Here is a 26,980-nt window from a genome sequence, read left to right on the forward strand (position 1 = left end):
TGAACCTTTATTTTCCCAGAAGCAGCATCAACGAGACATTTAATTTATTAGCTGTGCAGGGTCACTTATTGGCATCAAATTAATGTGAGTTAACTTCACTTCACAAGGAGCCTGTGGAGAAGAAAAGCAGCCAAGGAATGAAGCAGCCAAGTTCCGCGGCTCTGTGACTCAGTGGGTTGCAATTAGGTCACGCAGGGGAGCGGGAGGGGTGGCCGCTGTCTCTTCCCACTGCAGTCTTGCTGGGGATGACAGCTGAGCTGCTTCAGGTTCCTCTGTCGGTGCTTAATTCTGTCTGTTGTGCTCTGGGCACAAGCCGGGGGGCGATTTTCCAACAGCCGCTCCCATTCCTTCCTCCTGCCAGACGGCAACATGCAGAGGGGCCGAGGTGGACTTTTGTCAGGGGCAGGTAGGTTGTGTGTGGTCCCTGTCACTTTATGGGGCTTGGGTAAACAACAATCGCTTTGTTATGTGCTGAATAGGAAATTTAGTCCCAAATTAGCACTAATGTGAGGTCATTTAACCCTTATGGGAGGTCTGAAAAATCATAATAGAGTCATGCAGGAGTTAGGACAAACCAGCCACAGAGCCCAGCGAGGTTTTGTGCAAGATTGACAAAGTGCACTATTATCATGCTGAGACAGGGTCAAAAATGTAAATAGTATGAGACCAGCAGAGAGAAGCTTTCCTCCTGCTGGGATGATTAGTTCTGGAACAGGTGCTGCTCCCAAATCTCCATGCAATGGCTACAAGCTCCCCATGTTACTCCTGCAGGATTTCAGGCCAGGAGAATTAGAAGTGAATTGGAGCCAGGGTGAGCGTCAGCACCTCTCAATCCAGCATATTCATTGACATAATGGCTGCTGGGTCAGGGCAGCTCTTCCTGCAATTTCTTTGTCCAGCCCTTGAAACGAGAGCTAGCCTTTAATTGCCACTGAAAATAACTGTGTGTGGCTTGTTTGGGACATGTAGCAGCCTGCGAGTGAATGGAAGCTCTTAGAGGTGTGCTGCAGCCGCTGGTGTCCTCCTTTCTCGGGCAGCGTTGGGCGAGGTCCGGGTGAACTCTTGCAGCCAGCCTCGCTCCATCAGCAGGAGCAGAATTCGCGGCTGGTCCCAGCCGGTGAAGCGGGGTCCGGAGGTGGGGGGCACTTTGCTTTCAGGCAAGGCCCACCCCACAGGAAAGCTGCGATGACCTACGGGACTAATCAAAGTAGCGGGGGGCCATAAACCTGTAGTTTGGGACCCCCGTTTGCAAGGTGCGTTAGACCTTGGCCAAGGCACACGGCGGGGCTGTGGCAGAGGTGCCCGGTGTCTGCAGGGCAGCAGAGCTTGGGGGCAAGCAGAGCAGGGCACCAAGGGGCGCAGGGTAAGGGCAGCAAGCGCAGGAGGGGTTTCGCAGAGCCTTGCCGCGTGCCATGGACCTGCCAAACCATCCATGTGTTGTTCGTCCTGTCCCCGGTGCCACATGGGACCCTCGAGGGACCCCATGTGGGCATGCTCCCCCTGCGGAGCCCTGCGAGCAGCCTGGGGCTGGAAGCCGCGCTGCACTGGCCCTGCCGTGCGGGTGGGAGCAGATCAGATCCCGTCTCTGCCTTCATGGGGACCTCTGCACTGTGCCACGTTGTGAGGGAAAGGCGCATCAGTGCACAGCGGTGGGAGACTTTCCCAGCTTCGCGATAGCGCTGGGTGGGTGAGGCTGGCGCTGAGGTGTGCGTGGGGAGATCGGAGGCCGCAGTCAGACCGGGAGCAGTCCAGACCCCTGAAGCTGTGTGTGGGCAATGAGAAGAGCTGAAGGCTTTAACCAACCAGCTTGATTTTGGCAATATTAAGCACATCTGAAGTTTCCATATGGCATATGCACACTGTAAGTGCAAAAGTCAGGAGAGAAACCTTGGTCACCTTTTTCTGGTGAAAACTTGGCTGTGTTTCCCGGAATACCAGTGAGTTCTGGCTCTCTAATCCCAGCCTTCCCAGGATGATTCCCCAGGTGCTTGTTGAGAAACACCTTCTGCCAAGGAGTCGGCAGGACCGGAAGCTCCAGATACCTTCTCATCTGGAAAGGCAATCAGATGAAATGCCAAGCCCAGGGGGCAAAATTTCGGTCCTGTTGCCAGTCTTGCTTATTACATATCTGGGTTCTGCAGCCTGGTAGACTTTCATCATATAATTTATTTGCTTCTCAACATCCCTGCAGTTATTAAAAGCATCATACTCAGAACTGCCACCCAAAGTTTCTCTAATTAGTACATCTGCCTTTCGGGGCAATTTTGGATTGTTCGTTTTATGGCTTGACCTCAGGCAGCAAATGGCCAGAATTTGATTTGGGTTCGTGCTACCCAGGGGAGCTGCCTGGGGTCTGTAGGACAAAGAAGTTCACAGGGAGAGAGGATCTGATGCTGCAGGGATGGGCTCTGTACCAACGCCAGCCAAATGTCATGCTCAGGCCAAGGGGGAGCAGTCTCCAGAGGCCCTTGCCTGCAAGCTGCCAACCAATGCCAGCCCACCTTGTGAGGCTCTGCCACGGGCAGATTTTCCTTGTGTGGAGGAAAAGAAAAATCCAGAGTCCAAAGCCATAGAAAATCTCCTTTGGGAAGGCTCGCAGCAGCCCTGTGCTGACCCGTTTGGCCTTTGCCTGTACATGAGGTTCAGTGCTGCTCCCCAGACCACTGGGATCCTCTGGTGTGATGGGATTAAGTAGCTGAATGCAAGGAGGGCTCCTTGGCTTGGGTTGTCTTCCCCATCTTTGGTCCCCCAGCTCCTTCCAAAGCATGGCTGAGATGGAGAAGTAGTGCAACGCAAGTAGTCCTATCAGCCAGAGCACAAAGGCAGGGCAGACCTGAGGCAAGGAGCAAGCCCTCCCCTGCCTGCCTGCTGAGCCCCTGCAAGTGCAAGAACCCAAATGGAGAGGCAGGTAGGCCAGACAGGAGCCTCGAGTCTCATTTTTTTGACTTTTTATTCAAGATTGGAAAAATACATTTAAATCGTAGGTTTTCTAATGGGCTGCTCTACCATACAAGGCTACCATTTGGCATCCCTCATCTGAACCCAGCCTTCAGCTTTATCTCTCCACTGAGCTCGGAATATGGCTTCTCCCAGGACTGGCCCACATTGAGTCTTTCTAGTTTGTCCTAGAATGATTTTGTTCTATGCTGAAAATCAGAGCGGCAAGCACTGACCTCATCAGCGGCAATTAATCCTAAAGCTACAGTAGGACCTCACAAGGAAAGGTCTCACTGTCATGCTATAAATCCCTCAGGTCCAGGTAAAATTGTAACTTCCTTTCTGTGCCTTTCTAGGACTCGGCTGTGCTTGGGTTTGGGCCACAAGTTCCAGTTCCGGCTCCAGCAGAGACATGGCTTGTGCTGGCGCAGTACAGTTTGTTTGATCTTGTTTCAAACTGGGGTAAAAATGCATTGCTATAAGTCACATCTCCACTAGTGGTTTGCGTGGGTGACTAGACACTCAGGGTAGGCAAATTTTTCTAAGACTTGCATCAAATTACTTGCTGTACGGTCATGGCTCCAAATCCCATGAGAGCCCAGGGTGGCATCTGTCCAAGCACAGGACTGCCCAGACAGGCCTCCTGCTGGAACAGGCACCGAGGTTGTGCGAGGCAAAGTTCAGGCACACCGATCTGCAGCCAGCAGCGCTTTGGTCTCCCGCTTTCTATTCAGCTGCCTCAGATACGAGCTATGGCAACAGGTCCTCCCTGAATATCAGTGATGAGTGCTGATGCTGCTCAAACCAGCATCAGAGGTTTGCAGGTAAATCGTATTTGCCGTTCCCTAGAAGCCTACCTGGCCATCAGTGCCTGGTATCTGGGTGCCGTGTAGTATTTATGGGAAAGTACAGCAGCGTCAGCTTAGAAGAGAGGCTGATCCTCGGATCTTGAAGTAAAACAACATTGAGTGATTTAGAAAAGCTAAAGCGGCAGTTTGTTTTGTAATAGGTATGTGCTTCTTGCAGCAGGCATCTTCTATGGGGAAGGAAAATCCCCAAGCCCCCGAGGGCCAGCAGCCCCTATGTGCTAACTGCCACCCAAGGCGATCTTGGTGCATCTCTTTAAATGTTGCAAAACTACCTGATATTTTTCCACTCCATGGGACAACTGGTACCTTGCAATGAACTTTCTGTTAATCCCCCACCAACCTCCTGCCCTGGGAAGGGAGTCCCACCCCTACAGAGGCAGACTGAAAGCAAACTCATCCACTGGGTTTGCTGTGTAGGAAGGCTTGTGGATTACCAGGTGCTGGCCAATTTAGAAAGGATCTAATAAATTCATACGAGGTTTGGTTAGATTTGTTGTCTGAGAGGGAGATGCACTGATATGATATGAGTTTAGGTTTCATTTAAGATGGAAAGATTTTTCAACTTAGATGTTGGATTATGGCCTAGCCAGGAAAAGAGCAATTTGAGCAGGTACAGCATGTCAGAATTAAGTGGGCCTTTATTTGGTATCAAATATGAAAGACAGGTACCAGCTAGAAGTAGAGAGCTTGCCGACTACCAGAGGGTGGAGTAGATGGGTGTCTGTTTTTCTCTCTCCTAGTCTTCAGGGCCACGAGGAGTCTATCTCCACCATGTCAGCCAAGTTTCAGGGTTCCTCCAAGATGCCATGCGCCTGCTCACATACTGTAGCTCTGATGGGGAAAGACAAGAAGGAGCCCAGGAGCCCTGCAGCCTTTGCTCCTTTGACAGAGGCATCAGCAGGACAAGGACTGCAGTGCATTAGTGCTGGCAGGTGAGGACACCTGGCTGGGATTACCTCATCCCCGCCAGGTCACAGATTCATCCAGAGCTGGATGCGGCTGCCGTGTGGATGGAGAGGGGCTGGGCACTGAGGGTGCTGGGCCCGAGGCCCCCCATGAAGCTTTCCCCACGGTGTTTCTCCCTGTGGGCACCAAAGTGGTGTGCGGTACCAAAGGGGAGCCAGAGAGGCACTGACCGACTCGTGCTGTCAAACGAAGATGGCATCCTGCAGCAGCTCCCCTGAACTGTGCTTGCACCATAAGATAGTCTGAAAGCTCATGTTTTTCCTTTTGCCAGCCCAGAACTATCATTTTTACGGGAGGCTTCAGCACTGCCGGCTTTGCTGTAGCACCGACAGGCAGTGGTGGGCTCCCGTATTTTGCAGGGGGGGATCTTTTCCCTTTGATGGCTGTGTGTTAGCATGACAAAGCTGGAGCCCTTGGGGAGGGAGCTGGGCCAACACTGGGCTTGTTTGCTAGAGATTTTCAAAGGGAAATCCCTCCCTGCCTGTAAATAGCTGAGAACAAGAGCTCCAGGTACCAGGTGCTTCTCCCACATGAAGCCGCTCAGAACCGTGCTGTGCTACCTGCACAGCACCAGCCAGCGAGACGATAGCTTGGTGACTCATGCAGGCCCTTTGGCAGGGGTTTCCAGTTTTCTCAGTGGAAATGAGATTCAGTTCCCACAGTTGATGTACCAAGCCCCTGCCCAGCCTCGCTACTTTTCCCCTCCCTCCACGTTTGCCTTTTTATTTGAATGCTTCGGGAGCGGAAGGTGGCTCCAAACCAGGCCTGGGATCTAAGCACGGGAATCCCAACTCCAGGGACAATTTTAGAGTCAAATCAAGATTGCAGAGCCAACTTCTTCTTCCTTTTCTCTGTAAATAATCAGGTTCAACAGCTGCCTTCTCAGTGTATTGTGGGAAAGTCAGCTCCTGCCAAAATGCTGAGATGGAGAAAGGCAGGATGACCGCTGCTGTGTGCCAGTTCTGGCCATCCCTAAACATCCCCTGTACCAGGGTGTCATGACTGGTTGCGTAAGGACGGGTACAGAACAGAAGTGAAAAACAATTAAAATTTGCAGTGGGCTTGGATGATTCCAATATGACCAGCCTGAGCACTAACCTGTCATGAACTGTGGTCCTGCCAAGCGCAGGACTCAGTTAAAAGCCACAAGACAGGTCCCTGGCAGTTATGGGACTGCCTTAAAATTGCTCATTTTCTGGGGTGTGTGAGGGAGTTATTTTCATTTCTGTCTCTTCATTCCTGAACCTGTACTGTGAAAATGTACTCACTGGTGGATGCTGGGGTAAGAAGGCAAAGTTTACTTGGACCCAGTCTGAAATCCCTTTTAAAGAAGACACAGTTTTTCTTCTATGAAACCTTCCCCTGACTCCTTCCCTGTACATCTTTGTAGCTGAATGTCATAGGAAGCCTGAGCCAGGGTAGCATATTTGTCTGGAAATGGAAAGCATCCTTGCTACATCTCCATCCAAGTCCCTCACTCCATAGACTAACCTGGCATTTCCATTCCCCACTGTGGATTTCTTCTAGCTGGGTTTGGATTGACAGGTGTCAGCTAAATGCATGCCCTGAAAGTCAGCTCCAAAATGGGAGCATGGACAAGCTCTGGCAGGACAAGCCGAGCAAGCAAGCACGTTTCCATCGTGGAGGTGGAGGGCTTTGCCTCAGCTGTCCAGATGCTGTAGGTCTTTTGCCCTCACAGCCACCCAGCAATGCATTTGCCAAGCGCTCAGAGCCTTCTGTAAGTGAGAAAAAGTGAAGCTAAGAGAAGCTGGCTGAGACTGTGGGTCATGTTTGTTTATTTAATCTGAAGGTAGTTGCCCTGAAGACTCTTAGTTGGGTCAGTTGTTTGCAACTCAAACTTGTCACTGCGTAAAAACTGGTAGAACTAGATAAAGACAACAGGAATTGTCCTATAGCCCCGTGGGCTACAACAGGTAATAACAACCTGGCCTGGCTCTGTTAAAAAGACATGCAAGCATTGGGTCGTATTGTTCAGTGGTACTGGGACCCAGCAGGGCCAGCCAGCTTCCCAGACACCCTGCAGATATTGGTGTTCACCTAACTGGAAAACAGCTGCTGGGAAGGGTCAGCGAAGGGTTCATCTCTCTCGCTCACTTCAGAGAATTGAATTCTTTTTTTACTTTTCCTCATTATTGATATGACAATAGCACTACAGAGTGACTTTTCATGGCCACTGTTGTGCTCTGTGTTGTACAAACAGCTAAAGGGCTGTCCTGCCAGACTCAGGCTTGCAGCCCAGGGAAGTTCTGGTTCAGTTTTTTTGTTCTGGCTTCTCGAGAAAAAGGATCTAGGAGGCAGGAACCTCACTAGGTAGCACCGTCTGGTCTAGATATCAAAGGTTTATAAAAACGTATATGGCGAAAGCCATGTTTTTCCTGGAAAAGCACCTGAAGCAGCCACATCTCCCTTTGGAGAACAGCTCACTTTAACCTGCTTCAGGCTGCTTCCACTTACTGCGTAGTAATTGTTGAAATATTTTAATAACACTTGGTCAAGCACAGCTGAAATTCCTGGCACATCACGGGACAACTGGGAAGGATATTTGACAGCTGTCAGTGGCAAAAGCCATGTATCCCAAGGGATAAGAGCCCTTGCTTTGAGGTTACTTGCATGTTACATGGAAAAGAAGCCAGGCTGGGAACAGGGAGTGCAAAATGACTTATCCAAGGTCACACTGCAAATCGGTGGCGGAGGGTGGAATAGGACCATCAGGGTAGCATGTCACAGGGCTGCACTGCGCCTCGGGCCGCTCCTCCAGGTGCAGACCCAGCCGGCTCCTGGTGCAGCAGCGGCATCTGAGGGCAAGCACTGGAGACCTGGTGAGTGATGCTGTCCTCGGTCATCGAGCTGCTGATCTATTGCTGATGAAATGCAGCTAATCACAGCTTGCCCATGGATGTTTAAAGAGGATTTAACAATCCAAACACAAATGCAACCCTGTTACCTTAGAGAGGGTGTAGCTGTGAGCAGAATTTGGCCCTCTCTTTTAAACTTTGCAGTTTGTCTTGACTGCTTCATGCTTTATTTTTAGAGCATCATAAAGAGCTTTTGTTCCAAGGTATATTTAACAGGGGAGTGGAAGGGAAGTGGGAGGGTTTTGTGCACAGAGAATGTATCTCTTGGTCTCCTTCTTCTAACCCACCCCCTCACCAGATACTCTTGGAGGGTGGGGTATAAATGTTAAAAAAAAAAAAAAAATTAAAAATACTGAAATCGTAGTCAAAGAGATTGTCTAGGCATCCAGACCTGGAGGTCTCTCAGGTGCCATGAAGCACACATTATCAGAAGAACACCATGGTGCCCAAGAGGATGGCAAGGGCCAGGCAAGGGTGGTCCCGGCCAGCAGGAACTGGCAGGCGCCTGTCCCTGCCTCCCCCTGGGCACTGACCCCTTGCCCGGTGCCATCCTCCTCCGCCAGCAGTGGGGTAACCCTGGCTGGGGGGCGGCTGTGGGGGTCCCTCTGTGGGAATGATGGTGGTGAAGTTTCACCTGGCCTCAGAAAGGTACCCGAGAGCAAAGCTCAGCCGGCGTTGCCGCACAGACAGATGTGTGGTGCTGACACAAAGGGGACGTTTTTGGTGTGAGCCATTTTAACGAGGCGCCGTAACTCCCGGAGGCTGGGAGAGCGCCTTGGTGCTGCGGGTAGGCGCATAGCTAATTGCATAAGAAATAAGACTGCATGCGAGAATGAGCACGCGTGTGCCTAGCTGGCAGTTTCCCTGTCTGCCATTGCAGTAAGCTCCTTGCAGGAAAAAGATGAGGTTCTGGGTCAGCGGCAGCAAAGGAAAGGAGAAACTTAACACTTAAAAACAGAGGCAGGAAAACCAAGAGAGACAGTTGCAGCTGTCCTTTTGGAGCCCCGGTGAATTCGTTCAAAGGAGAATCTGTGCTACTGTCCCTTCTTCCAATCCGTCCCAGCTTCCCAAGGAACCTTGTGGCTTCTCCAGCAGACTCCAGCGACAGAGATGCCGGACAGGGCACATAGCCTCACTGCCAACTGGCAGGCAGGACCCGGAGCCCAGTAAGCCCAGACTACTCCTGCTTGCACCTGCTTCCATCTGAGCCGTGGCAAGAGAGCTGCAAGTGCAGCAGGGGTGGGCTTACAGCCCCCAAGGCAGGAGCAGGGCTCCCCGGCTCTTTCATCAGCTGGTTACAGGGCTTAGCTTCAGGATCCTGCAGGTGTCTGGTGATTTCATTCTCCTCCTATCCCCTGTCGCAGAGCAGCAGACAGCATCATGCATGCTGTTATGCAAAAAGCAGAGTCTGAACGCCTGAACATTTCCATCTGGACATGGATTTGACCTAGTCATGGTGGTGCTGAGGCCCACAGGGCACCTTTCACTAAGGCAAAGCATGTCAGCTTTGTCAGACACATTTCTCCCTTTCTTCTTTGACACAGTTTTTTTCTCAGGGAGGTCAGAATCCCGTGCCCTGCCATCCTCCTGCCTGGTCTGGCTCAGCTCACTTTTCCCCTCCTTCACTTTTGTTGCTGGAATCTGGTAAATCTTTCTAAAAGGCTTGAAGAAACCCGGAGGTCCCCTAAGGGGATATTGCTCCTCTTTGTACTACCCAGAGCCAGTGGAATGCTCTCTGGCTGTATCCAAGTAAAGGACAAGTACCCAGGACTACAGCTCCAATTGTCATGAACTTGCCAAGGTTTTTGATTCTGGCTTTGATTGACTTTGATTCTGACGGTCAGCCCTCATTCAGCTGGCTTTTGGGTATCGCACTACCCCCTGGTGAAGGCTTTGGCAACCAGTGCTCTCCACACCTTTGGCTTTCGTTCCCAGAAAGTGGGCCCCGGCCGCTCCCTGGCTGCCCGGGTGGCGCGGCGGGGCCGGGGACCACAGCGAGCCCCAGCAGCACCAGGGTCCGTCTGGCTGCGCTCGGAGCTGGTGTAAGGCCAGGAGCCATATAGGTGTGCTTGAAGGGTGTTGTACCCAAATTATTATGCTCTCTCCACGTCTGCCTGTGCGGACATGCCTTACGCCTGCCTGAGCGGGCTGGGAAGGCCATTTGCCACCAAGCTGGGGGAGCTGAAGACTTACAAGCTTTCTCCTCTCCTGTATTCATCTGCTGGTGCTGGGCACCAAGTGGGACAGATTCAGTGAGACAGAGTGATGGGGGATGAGAATGAGTGGTGGAAGCCTTTCTTTTTCCCTTTGTTTTAAGGCTTGTATCAACTTGTCTTGTAAAATCCTCTCTTGCCTTCCAAATCGAGTCAACGTGAGTCACCCGCTGGGCCCATCCTTTGCCTCCTCATTGCAACACGGATGACAGAAACCGTCCAACAGGAGTGCTTGAATCCATGATGAGTTTTGTTCTATTGCATAAATCTTTTCACCCTTTACAGGTGAGTTGCTCCAGAGTTATTGCCTGGGTGGTATTCCCGCAGACAGTTCCCAAACGGTGTGTGTCCGGGCTCCTCACTGCGATGTTCCTGTCCGCTGTGAAGGCAGGACAGCATGTGCGGGTGGTACGGACAAGGGTTCTCCCACAGACCTGCTCCATATGTATCCACTGCAATGGAAAAGATCTCCTGAGTCAGTGGCTTCCCTGCATGTCTTGGCATCTAACAGTCTGTTTATTTTAAATTATTTTTAAGGGAAAAAAACACAAACCTCCACAGACTTCCTGGAGTGAGCTGCTAAGAGAAGGTGAGAAAAGCAAAGAGAAGTTTAGTCTGTAGGTACAATTACCATTTAGGAATGAGAGGAAACAAAGAGGCTTTTCTTCTTCCTTAATTTATTCCTGTATATATATGTATGCATTTTTGTCTGTATATTTATATATAAAGAAACAGCAAAGGACAAATCAGCCCCCAGATTCCTAAAAATGACAGCTCTTTGGCATTGCAGCACATGGAACACGTCCACCAAACTGAAACTAATTATCACAGAGATGAATAACCGAATCCACTCCTTTCTTTATCACATCTTCTTTCCCTCGGGGGCTTTTCCCTCCTTCCCCGCCCTCCTCCAGCCTCGCAGGCCGGCACGCAGAGGGTTACGGGCTGCACCTGTCTAGGTGTACCTGTCCCACGGCACCTGTGCCCGCAGCCAATCCGCGCCACGCCGCCAGCCTACCTGTCAGCAAAATACCTGCACGCGAAACCTCGACATAAATCAAACACTGCGCTTCACAGGCAATGTCTGTATTTAGCAGGTACTAGCAGAGAGAAGTCATCAGAATTTACCGTCTGCAAAGATTTGGAAACGTGGGGAAATATGTCTAACGAACTCGAGTAAGTAGAGGTTGTTTTATTTACCCGGTCCCCCTGTGTGTAGGCTGAGTGCTTTTTCTCAGGCTTGGTTAAGGACTTTAGGTCTGAATGAATTGGACTCCTTCGGTTAATCTGTCTGTCCAGCTGTTTGCAAATGGAAGTAAAAAAATGGACGTGAACTTTTTTCAGGCTTTCTGTTCCTCGCTAACCTGTTGCTGCTCTTAAGAGAAATTGCTTCAGATTGTTGTTATTTAAGAGAGTTTTTTTAAAATCATGATCCTGTTTTTTTGGTGTTTGTTTTTTTTTTTTTTTTCTCCCGGACTAAAACTTGACACATTAGGTTTCTGTCTAGAGGCACCTCTGTTCTGCCTCAGTCCAGCAAAATCTAACATATGCTACAGTGATCCTATGTTGTTGTTTTTTGTAGAAAATACCTTCCAAAGTATTTAGCAGTTTTGGATGAGTTTCTAGCATGGTTTTTTTGTTGTTGTTGTTTTGTTTTTTTTAGGAGAAAGTAAGGGCGTAAGAGAGGGGATCACGTTAAAGTAAATAGATTCACATTATTCTATCAAGTAATAGATAGAATTGTTACAAACTGTAACTGTATTCATTTATTTTGATTTTTTTAATTTATTTTTTTATTTTTATTTTTTGAAATCAAGGAAAAGCATTTAACATTTTGCTGATCCTGTATAACTCTTCCCTCTTATCTTGGGACCTCCAAAATATTTTGGACTTTGGATACTGATGGTTATGCATTTGCCTAGCATGTCTTGCACCTCTGGAATAAAAGTGAAGGAATGTCGTAATAGCATGACATGATGTGCTAAAGGCTGGTGGTATATTGAACTATGATTTAGAAAATTAGTAAATGCTGCTGTCAATCTAGTCTCAGAAAGCTATCTAGATATGTTGCCTCGTATGAAATGTATCAAGAAATGTCTTAATAATAAAATTTATTAAAAATACACACACAGATATGGGTATATCTGGGTACAGATACAGTGCTTCAGAAGGTTTATTTTGAAAGAAAAGCACGTACCTGTACATGTTTACAAGCCTGACGGAGGTGTTGTGACAGCTAATCTCTTAATAACTGAGAGCCCTGAAAAGGTGCAGCACTGATTATTATTTTATGTAAATACTGGGATCCGTATGCTTGGATCGATTAAGAATCAGTGACTTAAATTTTCACCTTTGAACTCTTTGGGTAATTTATAGTTGGTGTTTTTAAAACTTAGAGTCAGGCCGTGTGGTTTACTCTCAAAATGCTAAAGAGCGTTTCTGTGTGTACACAGAGCATTGCAGAATTAGATTGATGTATTACTAATTACGGACTGGGGCATTATGTTACCTGATGAATTACATGGTTGCTTGACTCTTCTCTTTCTAACGGACTGTTAACCCCTGTGCCTTTCACATGAGAAAGGGGGAACTGATGGGAGTAGCATCACTTTTGTGATTCAGATCTCAGCGCCAGAGACTGATAAAGATGCAGAGGTTGCTATCTGCTTGCAGTCCTTAGCACAGATCTGCATGGAACTTTGGTTACCTCCATAGGTAAAAGGCTCTGCAACGTTATTCGAGATTGAGCCCTCAGACACATTCACAGATCTCTCTGAAAACGCTGCTTTAGTTCACTAGTCCACAGCTGGGGAAAATTTGTCTGGGAGTGCAGACAGGTGGGCCCTGCAGACAGCGTGTGCTGGTGCTGCACTGTGGGGCAGGTACCTGCGAGCTCTCCCAGAAAGAAATCATGAGCACAAAGGTTCTGAGGGCCTCACCGCAAAGCAGGGCTGACCGGGGAGCAGCGGCAGGAGAGAAGGGAGCGGGGAGCCTTGCAGTACCAAAAGCCCAGCCGCCAGGTTTGGGCAGCTTTTGGGTGCCATGCCTCGGTGGGCAGGAAGCGTTGGGGGGAAGACGAGCGCTGTGAAGAGCTGCTGCAGCCCCGCACCTGGGCCATGCGGCTGACGCAGTCGTTGTACACCTCTGGCCAATACCCAGGCCAAAGTCATACAGGGGCAGCTTTGTGGACACCAGTGGAAGGAAAGGGCTCTGGGGACAGTTTCAGAGGATCTGGTAAGGGCAGCAGTGCCTGTCTGTCCGTCTCACAGAAATGAGGCTCTTTTGTGCAGCCCCCACAACAAGCTGAGCTGTGCATGTGCCCAGATGTAGCCAACTGTCAGGTACCTGTGGTATCCCTGTGGACTGGTGCTGTCACCCAAAATTACAGGGAGAACCATCTCTCATCTTTCCCTTTGCAACTTTAATTTCACAGAAAGGACTGGGAAGAGACTAGCATGGCATGAGAGAATGAGATGTTTTGCCTATTATAAAATATTCTAACTGATAATTTCCATAGTCTTCTATATTGAACTTATGTCTAATGCTGCAGTGCGTGGGCTTGAAGGAGTTAACCAGGAGTTACTCCCAGTTGTGGTTTTGTGGTCGAAACCATGATCGCCAGAAGCAAATTTTTGTCATGCATAAGGTGTGTTATTAAAACTTGAGTTATGCTCCTGGTGAATGAAAAGTTAAAGCCCTTTTATAAAATCCTGGCAGTAAAGCACACAAGGAATAACCGTGCTGAAGCAATGTACACTTTCAAGGGAGATGTGTTTTTTTCTTTCTTTTTTTTTTTTTAATTGTATAAAGAGAGAGAGAGATTTGTAAATTAAAGAAACAACAACCAAGTAGCTGCTATGCAATTCAAAACAAAGAAGTAAAAGCCCTCTGAATAAACTCTAGACTCAAAGCAGAGATAAATCAACATTTACATAGTATCTCTGCTTTGATGCTTTGGGTCACATTTTCAATTGATTGGTACACCAGTATAATTCCAATGAAATTTGTAGAACAAAGACAGTTACAGTGATGGGGATCTGCTCCCACTTGTCCAGTCTGGCGTTCGAGTTGTTGATCAGCGCAAAGTGTTTATCCGGAAATGCGCTTACACGGACCTTGCACCTGCAAGCGCTTCGGTTCAGCTGACTGGCAGAGACCGCTCCCGATCTGTGCCTTGGATCCTCGTGTAATGTGTTCAAGGATGGCGAAGGCAACAGCCGAAAAGTCCATTAACCAGGAACTGAGTTAACATCTGATTATGTTCTGGCTGAAACTCTGTTGCTAATACCCAAGTTTCAAAGGCTCAGAAGATAAGAAAATGTGATGGCTTGTTTGTTGTTATTCCTCTAGGTGTTATGTTTTTCTGGCTGGTGGCTGTGGTTATGGGTGAGAGTAGCAGGGTGTTAGACACTGTGAAACATCTCATCCCACAGTGGTCCTTGTCCCTGAAGTGTTCATAACCAGAAGTGTTCAGAGGAAAGGGGCAGGGGTCATTTACCAAGATACTTGGCTCCCAGGTGCCAGCCACCTGCTTTATTAAGTATTTGTTTCTTCTCTTTATTCTGTCTTTGCCAAGCATCCAAGCTGTGATGGTTGCTCTCAAGAAATGCATTGTTTAATGGGCTTATACCTAAAATGGAATGAATCATCCTTGTTTGGCAAAAACATTGTTCAAAACACAGCATGAAGTTTTTTGATTAAATAGCAAAGTGAAAGGCTTGCCTGGCCTTGGGGACATATGTTCAGAGGATACTCTTGTGGCCAAGCACATTACAGGAGATCTTGCCAGCTGAGTGAGAACTGGCCAGCCTGAAAAGTCCCTCCAGGATGGGAAGAAAGGGAAAAGCAAACGGGGAGAGCCGACCCGGGCTGCCTCTCGCCAGGTCTGCAGATAGACCACAATGCAGCTGAAGAAGGTTCGTCTGCTGCCAGACATCAGGCAAGGTGGGCAGGGGAGTGAGGTGCGTCAGGTGAGGCTTGTGGCAGCTCTCCTGCCCTGACACACGCTTCCTGTATCCTCTTGGGCAACTCACTGGAGAACTCATCTCACCCACCTTCAGCCAGCTGCAGTCCAGGTGCCGAGTTTGTTAGCTGACTGCGTTTGCAGTCAGCAGGAAGAGACCAGCACACCCCAGCCTAAAATGGGTGGACTGAACTGTCCTGTTGGCTCTCAGAACACGTAGGAGGCCTGAGATTCAACACGTAACTCTGAAATAGCAAATTTTAGGTGAGCTTAATATTAGTCTCTGCTCTTACTGCATTCTGGAGTGCTGAGCATCAGACAGGAAAATGTAACTCCAGGAGACAGCCCCATTATTTAGTGTGTAACTGCAGGATTCTCTGACAGGATGCGATGAGGGAAGTACAGAAGCTTGAGTAAAACTGGGCTCTGTTCTCTGTCAGGGACCCTAGGCCCTGCTGCAGTACAAATAACCCGTAATTATTTACTACATTAAAACCTGATTACCTGAAGAGCAGGAGAAAACAAACTTTGTCTCAAAAGATTGAATATTACTTTATTGCTACCATTGGGTTTTTTCATCCAAGTCTTGTAAAGCTGTGATTTGTATTTATTTGTTATTTCTTAAAAGTTACATCTCTTGGAGTGAGGTGAACAGATGAGAATTAAAAAGTAAAATAGCCAGTAGCTAGGTTTTTGGATGTGGAAGCTCTGGAAGGAAATCCGTAAGCACTGAAAACAAAAGCAATAACTGGAAGCACCCAATTCTCCAAGTTATGAAGACTTGTCATGTGTAAGCCTTCTCATGGCGTTGGAAGGACTGGGAGCTTCAATACAGTGTGTGTGTGTGTGCTAGGTGTTGGTGGAGGGGAAGGTTTGTGTTCATGAATACATGTACACACAAGGTGTCTCCTTATCTGTCTACAGGGCAAATAAGAGTAGAAGTTTAGAGCAGTGTTTCAGACATGCCAGGTGACAGCAGACGTTCACTCGGAGGCCCTTGTTCAGGGCCTGTTTGTTGTGTTCTCCCTTTGAAGGCAGATCACCCTGAAACTCGGGCGCCTCAAAACTGAAGCATCTGACATCACAAAGCAGCTTCTGAAAAAAAGTAGTTGCAATTCCTGAACTGCAAACTAATTCTGTGCTGTAATTTGTTATGTTAGGCAGGAAAGGCACTAAAACACGAATCATTTGTGAAATATGATTGTGTGGGTGGATAGCTCAAGGATGATATCAGGTAAAACAATACCAGCTGGTGTCCCCCCAGCATCATTCAACGCTGAATCGTTGGTGGAGCCCTTCAGGCTAGCAAGGCAGGAACCAGTCCAGTGCTTGCAAGGTTTATAGCAGAGATTCAGGTCTAGTTCTGTTCCTTCACCGAGCATCCTTGGACAAGTCATTGTAATGTCAATTCCCGTTCCTCTGTTTCTCCTCCCTGTGATAATAAATAGCTCCAAAAGCATGGAGTTAGGCTGGTGAAAAATGGAAGAACTCTGAGCTTGGATCTAGGGTTTATGGTTTGTTCCCTGCAAGTCACTCAGGCATACCGGCCCCTGGGAGGTTTGTCTGTGGGCTCAGGCTGCAAACCGTTCCAAGTGGCTTCAGCTCCACAGGCAAGCTGGGGAGGGGGCTGTGTCCTGGAGCCAGGCAGGGCTCTCAGCCCCCAGGGTCTGCCCACGGGACACGGCGCCTTCCCTCCGTCCCGCTGTCTGTGGGTGAAACAGAGCTGAGGGATGGCTAGGAGACATCTGGCTGTGGTGCCAGGCTCAGTGCTGCACTGCCCCGAGGCTGATCGTGCAGGTGAGATGCCCCTGAAGAAATCCGGTGGCACAGGGCGCATTTTCACCCAGTTGCCAGTGAAAACACTTCAGGCCTGTAGGCAGGGGAGGTCAGGGCCCTGAGATTTGAGGTCTCCTAGGCCTTTCACACCTGTGAATCGACACTGTATTGTACTTGGCATCTAGGCGACATTTTTCATTGTTAGTCTGTGTGTTTTTCTGTTTTTCTTTCCTGGCTCTGTCTCTCTCTGGATTTTTGCCCGACTGTGACAGTACACATGCAGATAGCTGTATGGCCGCATTGTCTTTAAATATGCTTCTATTAAACTTGTGAAGATAGAGTAAAAATCAGAATATAGCTCAGAAGTTTGGATGTAGAAACTAGGCTGTTCTATGGGATGTTGCCTTCCTTTGCAAGCGGGCCTGATTTACAGGCTAACATCTCTGCCCTGAGAAAGCAGGCGTGCTGAATGCTGCTGCTTTTGTCCTGCTCTCCCAGGTGTAGCAGGGATCTACTGATGAGAGACTCTTGGGGAGCATCAGGGTTATCTCATTAGGGAGGCGAGTGCAATGCACAAAACCAGGGCTAATAATAGCCCCTGTGTGCATGGCCTGGGATATCTCCGAAGTCCTGTGGGCCAGGGTCTCTGTTCTGCCGCTTGGAATTCCTGCTGCTGGTTGCCATGGATTCCCCGTTCCTTTGACAACTTGATGTTTCCCTGTAGCCATCAGCATCTGGCATGGCCAATATTTAGGTTGCAACCTAATCAGTTATGGGGAGAGAACAAAGACAAGCAACACAAAGCTTAAAGGCCAGCAAAACCACCCACTGAAACCCAACAAAAGGCAAAAGGAATACAAGTGTTTCTTTCCTGCTTGGCTGATCTCCCCACCTGGACCCTTTGGGCATATTCTCCTGTTTCAGCATAACCCTGAGTGTTTATTCATAACCAGGAGGCCACTGTTATGGTAGACTTGACAGATAAATTGGGGAAACACAGATTGGGTGGGATGGAGCAGGGAAAGGGGACTGGTATCACCTTGTGTCAAATTCTAAACTGTTTGGAAACAAATAGACTGCTCCCTTCCCAAAATCATGCCCTGCTTTGCACATGACCCCGAGGCCCCAGCGGGGTGAGTCTGTGCACACAAGAAGGGAGGCCACTGGGCCCATGTGTTTGTGTTTCACCAGCCGATCCGTGCTTTGTCTGCGCTGCTGCACCAAGGCAACTGCCTGTCAAAGGAACATTTGTTATGCCAAACAGAGCAGACAGTTTGCAGTGGACAAACATGGTGTAACCACATGGAAGAAGCATCACAGGGAGTGATGAAAGTAAAATTCACACGTGTTTAGATCTGGATTTGGATCCAGATCTCTCCTGTATCTCTACTTCACAGAGATTGCTAATGCTGAGTTGTAGGTAGGGTGTAGAAGCAAACCGACATGATGGTATGCTGTAGCTACATGAACTGAAGTGCATCTGAATGTCAAAAAGGTGCCTCTAAACGTGTCGTCATATCTGCTGATCTCCTCACATCACCCTCTTTCTTCAGGTACTGGCTAACCCTGTTGACCCTTTGGAATAGGGTCACAGCAGTCTGCTCTGGAAAAGTAAGGTGGGATGGAGTCTGTGTTGGGTCTCATCTGCAGAACTGTCCCAGCTGCAGGGTTCTATCTGAGACAATAGTTGGCTCTACACAAATTAATTTCAGTGACTATTAGGTATCATATGAACTCATATGAAGGAAACAAAATGGAATAAATGGGATGCCCGTAATGTCAGCTTGGTCCAGGTCCCCCAGCTGGGTGAATCAGTGCAAGCTCACCGGGACCGATGCAGTTGCCAGAGCATGGCAGGAGCCGCTGTGTTGGCTGGGCTGTTGGCTCCTTGGCTTTCAGGGACTTTTCCAGTTCCTTCTTTCTGCTGGAGTTTGCTGCTTCTGTAATGGGAGTAGCATAAAGCAACATGTGCCCACATTTTAGGTCTCCTCCAGTTTAGTGCATGCATTGGGGCTTTAGGAAAGTGCCTTTACTTTAATAGGTTTTGGGTAGGGTGGGTTTTCTGTTGTGCCACCTCTGCTACAGGGACAGTTTCTCCTAGCAAAGGCGTGAGGTGGGCAAGGATGAGGTATCAATGTCTGCAAGCATCATAGCCAGGGCTACCCAGCAAAGCCAGAAGTCACATGTGGAAATAAGACGTAGGTTTCTAGGGCACCTTTCAAACTTGTATTCTTCGTAAACTGGACACAGCTGTGAGTGGTTGTGATCTTGAGCTCCGCCACCCATCTTCCTCTGCCTCCAAAGTGTAGACCGGGTGATAAAATCCTAAAGCAGTAGCAGCTTGTGCTTATGGTGGTTGTGCTACGCCAGACGGACAAAGCAGGTAGGCAGAATGGAGTTGCAGAACAAGGAGTGCCTTGGTTGAGAGCTTAGGTGAGGGAGAAGAAAGCTCCAAATCATTTTTCCTGGTAATATCTGTGCTTTTTTAAGCTCCTGAATGCTTTGTTGCTACATCCTACCATGGTGTGTTTATCTATGTTGATTACAAGTGATAGGAGTGGAGTCTCACCCTGAGAGCAAGCTCTGTTGCTGCCTATTCTTCCTTGAGAAGATCGGATTGAGAATGGGTGAGGATTCCTGTCCAGACAGGACTGAACAGCCCATCGCCAAGTCGACAGCAGTGAAATCTGAGTCATGCCGATTGCTCGCCTTGGAGACAGCAGCGGCACTGAAGGGGAGGGAGGGCTGCGTGAGAAATGCTAAAGACAACGAAACTTGCAAAACACCTGGTGAAGTTTCATGCATGAGGTGAAACTGGTGCTAGCGCATCATCACGGCGTGTGAGGGAGAAGAGGAGCGAGCTCAGCATCTCCGTTATTCCGGGGCGCGATGGGAGCTGGCAGAGGACAGACCTGCCACTGGGAAGCTGCTGCTCTCTCTGCCAGCCTGAGCCCAGGCCCCTGCCTCCAGTGAGCATTGAAACCAGTGGGAATGGGGTGCCCCGGACCGTTGGCAGAGCCCTTACTGGCTTCTGCTGCATGGCTTGTACGTGGAGGGACTTGGTGTGGAAGCAGCATATAGCTTAATAAAATAGTGACAAGGGCAGCAGTCAGCTGTTGGCAGCCTCATCTGTGCTGCGGTAGGAGACACTGTGTACCACGGCAGGGCTGCCACGGTGCTTGGCCAAGGAGCGCTCTCGAGCACCACCAAAACTGCCCCTGCCTGGCTTTTATGGGTATGCCTACGGTACATTGGTGCGTGTGCAGGAGCCAGGCTGCCTTAGCTGGGCTGTCAGGGAGGATGGACGAGCATCTGTCATGTCTGCACCCCTCCAGTTTCCAGCCCCAGAGCATCTGCCGAGCACCTGGCTCTTCACCCTGCCGGCTCACACTAAATGGGCTGGCAGTGTCTATCCTGGTTGGCAATAATTGGGAGTTTCAGAGATGCCAAATTCCTTTCAAGAGAAATTATTGTTCTCCAAGTGATTCACTTAAAATTCAAGCCCAGGCCTCATTACAAACGTATGGAGAGTAAGGTAATGGAAACATCTTATTCCTTATAAAAATGACATTGAAGTGCAGTACTCATTACCTGAATTCCTGTGCATTTTCTCTGCCTTCCCATAGAAAATGTAGTAATTGAAAATGTTCTGCTCTTGGCAACTTTGAAGATTTAAAGGCATCTTACTTCTTATTTTTCTATGCCTCTTCCACTAACAAAAAAACGTTTGCCATTCCTGAAAGTTTACATTTGATGAAGAAGTAATTTCTGACTGCAAAGCTTGTTTACTTTCTTATGGCGAGTGCAATGAGCTGTGGTGGTGACACCGTGTACACATGGCTGATGGACGTGACAGGAGTACAGCCCTGACTCAGCCTCCCCTGAGTGGGGTGAACCTGCAGCACGGAGCACCCAGGGGATGTGCGGAAGCACTTCTGTGCTGCCTGCTAGAACGATTTGCTGGAGGAAAGGGAAAGATGACCAATATTTAGGTAATTATGTACCTGGCAGTTTATTAACATAAGATGGAGAGACCCAGAGAAAGTGCCAGAAGAGAGAAGAGGCAGGACATTTTTTGTATGTTGCTTCTCAGCGCACACAGTCCCATGAGCATCACCTCTGTCACGTATTTTTAGTGGAAGAGAGGGTGCTGTGATTTGCCTGTCTACTTCCCTCAAAGTGAAATCATTTACTAATGATTGAAAAAAAAACAAAACAAACAAACGAAAAAACTTAGGATGGAGCTAAATTCTAAATCCATAAAGAGCAAAGAAAAATGAGTCTTGGTTTCTTCTGGGTAAGTCAAGTTCTCTGAATGCTGAGTGATATTTTGTGGTCTGCACTGGCCTTTAGCTCAAAGTTCACAGAATAATTTTACAAAGTTTCCTGATCACATTGCATCCAGGTTACTGACCAACATCCCACCCTGACAGCACGTGCTCTGGCTGGCCAGTACATGTGTGTATGGGGGGAGCAGTCGCAGATGTTGATGTGGTGTTTTGCATCCTTGGGGCAGGAGGAGGGATGCAGAAGTACATCTGCCTCTGCGCAGCCCCACCAGAGGCACTCTGGCCTATTTTTGTACATAGCTACAGGCAGGATTAGGAACCCCAAAGAGGTTGGGAGTTAAGCACCAGGAAAGCAGCCTTTCTCCATTCCAGCAGTGCCTCTGGGAAGCCCTTCATGTGTTCAGCTGGGTGGCATGGAAATTTTCTGTGGAAAATTAGTATTCTTCATCCCTTGCTTTCTCTGTCTGGCTTAGTTTTAGGTCTGTGCGTCTGATGAAGAATGACACCATGAACTTCCAGAAGTTCTCCTACACCAATGAAGATGAAGCCTGGAAAACCTACCTGGAGAATCCCCTGACTGCAGCCACCAAGGCGATGATGAGGGTGAATGGAGATGATGACAGCGTGGCTGCCCTGAGCCTCCTCTATGACTACTACATGGTATGTTCCTATTGGGGCTGGGTGTCTTGGGGGAGTCTGTCCCAGAGGACAAGTGTGAAGGTAAAACATGCTGAGCCACCTTAGGAGAGTACCCACCTCTTGAACTCTCTTTGTTGTTCATACAGTGATCCCTGAATAACGCCCACGGGCATAGAGTGCCACTATTATCCCCAGTGCACAGATGGAAAACTGAGGCATAAAAGAGCCTCGTACTGTAAAACGAAACCAGAACAGGGTGGAAAACTGAAACTGGGTGTCTGGAGTCTCAGGCTGGTGTTCTTTTTACATAACAGCTTTCTTGTAAGAAACAGGGATGCTCTGAGAGACACAAAATTAAAACAGCAATGTGTTTTCCAGACCTTTGCAGCTTTATTTTTTCCATTGCTGCTGCAGGATGGGGCTTAGTGAAACGTGGGTAGGATTTAGACCTAATTGAAACCAATAAGACTGATGTTCCTATTCAGCTGGGTGCTTTTGAAAGTCATTCCCAGAACAAGATGGTGTGGCTTGCCTAAGGTTACCTTGGGAGTCCGTGGCAGAACCAGCAGGAGAGCCCAGGTCTCCTGTGTCCTCACCCAGTGTTTATTATTCACACAGTGTTTTATCTATGAGACTTCACTTGCCACACAGACAAGGCTAATTTTGCCTCTGCTTTCCATGAATAAAATCTAACAATAAACAAACTCTTTGTTCTGCCTTGTTCTAGGTCCCAAAGGAGAAGAGGATTCTTCCGTCTGGTATGATGGGACGCAATGAACTAGGAAAGAGGTTAGCTTCACTTTTGCTCTCTATAGCAGTCTAATTCTCCTGCAGCTGCTTGCATGCATGATGGGTCTCTTAGCTTGCATAAAATAAACATCAAAGCATGGTGTTATTACCAACAACAGTGGAGGTTATTAACCCTGAGACATATATTAAAATTCTTTAGGCCAAATCCCAAGCAGGTATAAATTGAGCTACACCCATTTACACAACTGAGGATCTGTCTAGCTGCATTCAGAGTAGTTGCACTGATTTGCAGTAGCTAAAGAATTTATTTAAAGAATTTATTTCCTATTTTGTTCCAGTTGGAAAGGGGAAAGGGATTAAGCATTAGCAGTGAGAAGGGAACGACAAGGTTCTCTTCTGTTCACTGGGCTGATAAGGGTTTCTGTTGTAATTGCTTCTAGTCTCCCAGGATTCTCCTCCAGTGACTCCCATTTGTCCTTTGAGGTTTTCAGATAATTAACTATGAAATTAATAGCTCATTTGCCACTATGAGTTCAGTTCCTCTTCCTGGATGCTGTATACTTTGGCAACCTTTTCTGGTTGTCTGTTTTTAACTATTTGACAGAATAAGCCTCTTAAATGATACTTCATTTCTTCTTCATAAGTAGGCTGAGTTAAGCTGTTTTCTCCTCTCTGAAAGGCCACTGCATTCTGAACAGTATTTATAGCAGTGGAATGTGTTTTTTTTATTAACTACATAGATTTCACCATATACCTGAAGGTGAAGGTCTCAAAGCAGAGTGAGTGGGAGCTACTCAATCAGCTTTATTTCCCTTAGGGAAAGCTCATGCTGCCAAGAGGTGTGAGGGTTGATAATGTGGGGATTGGTTTGTTTTCTGAGCATGGTAACAGGGGCAATAAACCACCTCTTCCCACCTGAGCAAGGGCTGCAGAGCCAGCAGGGTCACAAAGTCACTGCTGCAGAAGGGACCAGTTCTTGGAATGTTGTACCAAGGCATGGTTTGTGTGTGCGACAGGAATGAATTTTGTCCATGTCTTTATCACCTGATAGCTCCTGTACTTGGTCTCTTCTGCTTTGAAGCTTGAGCCATACATCTCATTTCTAATATTGCAAATTTTCACTCATCTCGTGATCTCTGGGAGTTTTGTCTCCTAAGTTCCTGGAGTTGTGTGAACTAGTGCGAGTCAGCTTTCTTAAAATAAAATGAAATAAAATAAATTCATTGTCAATGAGCCCTGAAAAGACCACATAGCAGTTATCTGCTGTATCTTCCCTGCTGCTCTGAGTGTTTAATAGCCTAAATGAAGAAATGATGGATGTAGGCCCTGGATCTGCAGCTCCTACCAATGTCTAAACCATATTCTATGATTCTGTGTGATCATCCCTTATCTGCTGATCACCTCTGGCTCTTGTTGATTGCACTGAGAGGTGTGTGAGTGAGTAGAGATCACCCACGGGCCTGTCAGATCTCCTGTATCAAGTGGGAGATGTATGCTGCTGACTCAAGGTCAGCTGGCAGCTAGACTGTGCAGTTTGCTTCCCAGCAGTGCATCAAGGCATTTGCATCTTGCTGTGACAACTTACTGGGGTTGTCCACCCTCTTCCCTGGTTTGAGATGGGATCCTTTCTCCACCAGGCACTGCCACGGAATGGAGTACGACCCAGAGATCGCATCCTTTGATGGCTCAGCCCATCTCATGAAGCTCTTGTCTGAAAACACTTCTATGACCCAAGAATATTGTGAGCCGCAGAAGAAGAATGGCTTAAATCTTGAAGGCATCCCTACTCCTCACAAACCAGCCATGCTTCCACCAGGCGTTAGCAAGCTGGATGCCACACCAGACACCTACATGGTCCCTCCAGGGGATGTATACGACAACAGCTCATTGAACTCCCTCTTCGAGACCATCCCTGTGGCCCCAACACAGCAGAGGTGGCAGCCAGACAGCACTTTCAAAGAGGATCCCCAGGAGGTCAGAGCTGTTGGTTGCATGCTGTCAGTGCAGCCCAGGGGGTACTGCATGACGCTGTCTCTAATTTGGGGTTTGTTCATGCTGGAGTCAGTGGGAGCTTTGCTTTTGCATTACAAGCTTGATGCCATTTGCATTGAATTATTGGGGGGTTTACATTGATTTTAGAAGTAAGATAGATTTTGAAATGAGGCTCCGTGTTTTATCAGAAGCCTCTGTTGTAATGACTGGAGAAGGTGAATCGACAAAGCAATGAAAGATTCTAGTTTTGACTTTTTTTTCCACTTTTCTACAGTCGCTACTCTTCAGTGATATCCTCAAACCCCAGCCAGAGCCACCTTGCCCTGAGAGTTATGCTACGGACAGTGTTAAGAGGTAACTGCCAGTCCTTGATCTCTGGGTTTCCAGTGCACTTGGCTGTGTACCTTTCCTGGGGAAAGACTGCAGCCCTTTCCTCACCCCAGAACCAGCCTTGGCAGGGGCCATAGCAAACTTAGAGATGTCACGGTTTTGCAGGTGTGTCCCTGGTGTCTTAGAAGCAAGTGGCTCTTCCATGACTTTTTAGACACAGAACAGTTTATGAATTTTAGTGTGTGAAATTTGAAGCAGGGATTAGGATTTGAAATGTTTTGTTGAAAAGGGATCAAACCCAGTCTTAAGTTCAAGTTACTAGATTGATTTGTGCCAGCTCATGCTTTCAGTGTGGTTCAGATTGTACTCTCTTGGCCAACCTGGTGTAAATCCAGTGCCAACTGTTTTTACTGCTGTGGTCACATCTCCTTAGCACCTTAGCCAGAGCGAAGATGTGGCACTGAGGTCTGCCATGTGAGGGTTTGTTGGGTGCTACAACCCCCTTTCCGGGACGACTCCGTAGTTCCTGTGTAGATCCAGGTGGCTGCACCATCTTTCTACAAGCTACTTGGAATGGGGGTAAATGACAAAAAAATGAGGATGTCAGTTGATAAGGGTGAAAAACAGCCTCCTCCTAATCTAAAGTTTAGGTTCTTACTTAGGGTTTAGCACTGTTAGCGAACATTTATTAGAGAAGGTGCCACTGCATCTCATTCCTAAAACATGAGAGAGATTCCATCCTCTTTTCCATCCCTCACTCAGGCAGAGCTTTCCTGCTCTAGATATCGCATCAAATCTCCAAGTAGGTAACATTATTCCACCTCCCACTTTTTATTTGCCTCCTGAGTCACCTGGCTCTGTGACTCAGCTGCCAGACGTGGGGATTTTCACACAGACATCAGCTTGTGTTCATGAGCGAGAGGCTTTCTGTTTGCTGTTTATTCCTGTACTGAAGTTCTCTGGTTCTCCTGGCTCTAGATAAGAGGAGTTGCCAAGTCTATCTTCAGAGATGGCATCACTGGGGAGGCGGGAGCAGGAAAAAGAGTTAGTGACTAAGCAGGAAGATGATGATTTTCAACTCCCAGGCAGCTGAAGGGTCTGTGTGAAAGCTTGCGTACAGGTGATGGCTTGCACAGGTTCCCCACAGAAGAAACGCTTGAGCTGTAGCATCGTGGTTTGAATGCTCATAGGTGCTGGTGAATGTCCAAGAGCGGGCCTTCTGGAAAAATCAGGCTCCTCTTTTAAACTTGCCTGTCAACAGTTATGCCTTCCTCTGTCTAATACTACTGATATTTTTTGTAAAGACTAAAGTTACTGTCCATGAGACTGAGAGTTCAACAAGCTGGGCTTCTAAATCATTTTTTAAGCACCTGGATAAACAAGCAGATGTCAGTGTCCTGCAGGTCCTCCTGTTTCTATAGGACCCATTAGGACACACTCCTCCTGGGTCAGCCACTTGTGGGTGTGAATTTGGAGACAGTAATCTGAGTTCAGGACATTTTAAAAGTCTCATCACAAGTACCTATTTCGGTTTAGTTTGGTTCAGGCTTTTGACTGTGCAGTGGTTCTGTAGCCATCCACAGAAAAATACTGGTTACAATAATGTATGTTTTTTTTTTAAACATAAACAAAAACAAAAGGTAAAATGAGGATATTGGAAAAGTGCTGCTCCCCAGGGTGTTGGGAGGATCACTATGTGCTGTGCTGCAAGGTGCTTGACCACAGCTGTGAGATGGGGAGTAGGGCACACTTCTATGTGTGCGGTGTCTGTTGCCTGTAAAGATGGAGACTTGCATTTGTTTTACTTTTGAAGTGAAACAGCAGTGTGTGCTTATTCATCATACTCATCATTCTCTCTTTGTTCCATACAAGTGACTTTGAATACACTCTGGGGTCGCCCAAAGCAATTCACATAAAATCTGGGGACTCTCCCATGGCCTACCTCAACAAAGGACAGTTCTACCCCATCACACTGCGGACAGCTGGAGACAGCAAATGTTTACACTTGTCCTCAAATAAAGTGAAGGTAAGAGACAAGCTGACAATTTTGCTGACACATGCTATAATCAGACATCCAGCAATTGTGCTGGCCTGGGAACAGACCTGAACATGAAGAGTAATGGCTTTGTGGCTCATGTTGGCTTAAAGTAATGAATGGGATGGATTCACCCATAGCAAACTAATCCTCTGATCCACAGCAACAGCTTGCATGTTACCTGTCAATTGAAACCTTTCAGTCAGGTCAGGGATGCACAATATGCCTCCCTAGCTGATGGTTGGCTGGGGTCCCTGGTGGGAAGGTTGCCCAGAGAAGTTGTGGATGCTCCATCCCTAAAAGTGGCCAGGTTGAATGAGACTTTGAACAGCCTTGTCTAGTGGA

General features: G+C 47.9%; 1 protein-coding gene across 3 annotated transcripts in view; it reads left to right on the top strand.

Annotated features, from left to right (window-relative positions):
* Positions 1-248: 248 nt before the first annotated feature.
* GRHL3 (grainyhead like transcription factor 3) overlaps positions 249-26,980 on the top strand; it is a 39,383-nt gene continuing 12,651 nt past the window's right edge. Inside the window, exons 1-6 of one of the 3 annotated variants that reach the window (XM_013184162.3) lie at positions 249-406; positions 21,363-21,549; positions 22,256-22,317; positions 23,916-24,252; positions 24,545-24,624; positions 26,473-26,626. In XM_013184162.3, coding sequence (XP_013039616.1) covers positions 21,382-21,549; positions 22,256-22,317; positions 23,916-24,252; positions 24,545-24,624; positions 26,473-26,626 — 801 coding nt within the window. In that variant the 5' untranslated portion in view covers positions 249-406; positions 21,363-21,381. Of the gene's footprint in view, positions 407-10,823; positions 11,038-18,891; positions 18,984-21,362; positions 21,550-22,255; positions 22,318-23,915; positions 24,253-24,544; positions 24,625-26,472; positions 26,627-26,980 lie in introns of those variants that run through there. The other 2 variants (XM_048049541.2, XM_013184160.3) reach the window with 2 other exon arrangements.

Source organism: Anser cygnoides, chromosome 24 (assembly GCF_040182565.1).
Source record: "Anser cygnoides isolate HZ-2024a breed goose chromosome 24, Taihu_goose_T2T_genome, whole genome shotgun sequence".
NCBI classification, from domain to species: Eukaryota; Metazoa; Chordata; class Aves; order Anseriformes; family Anatidae; genus Anser; species Anser cygnoides.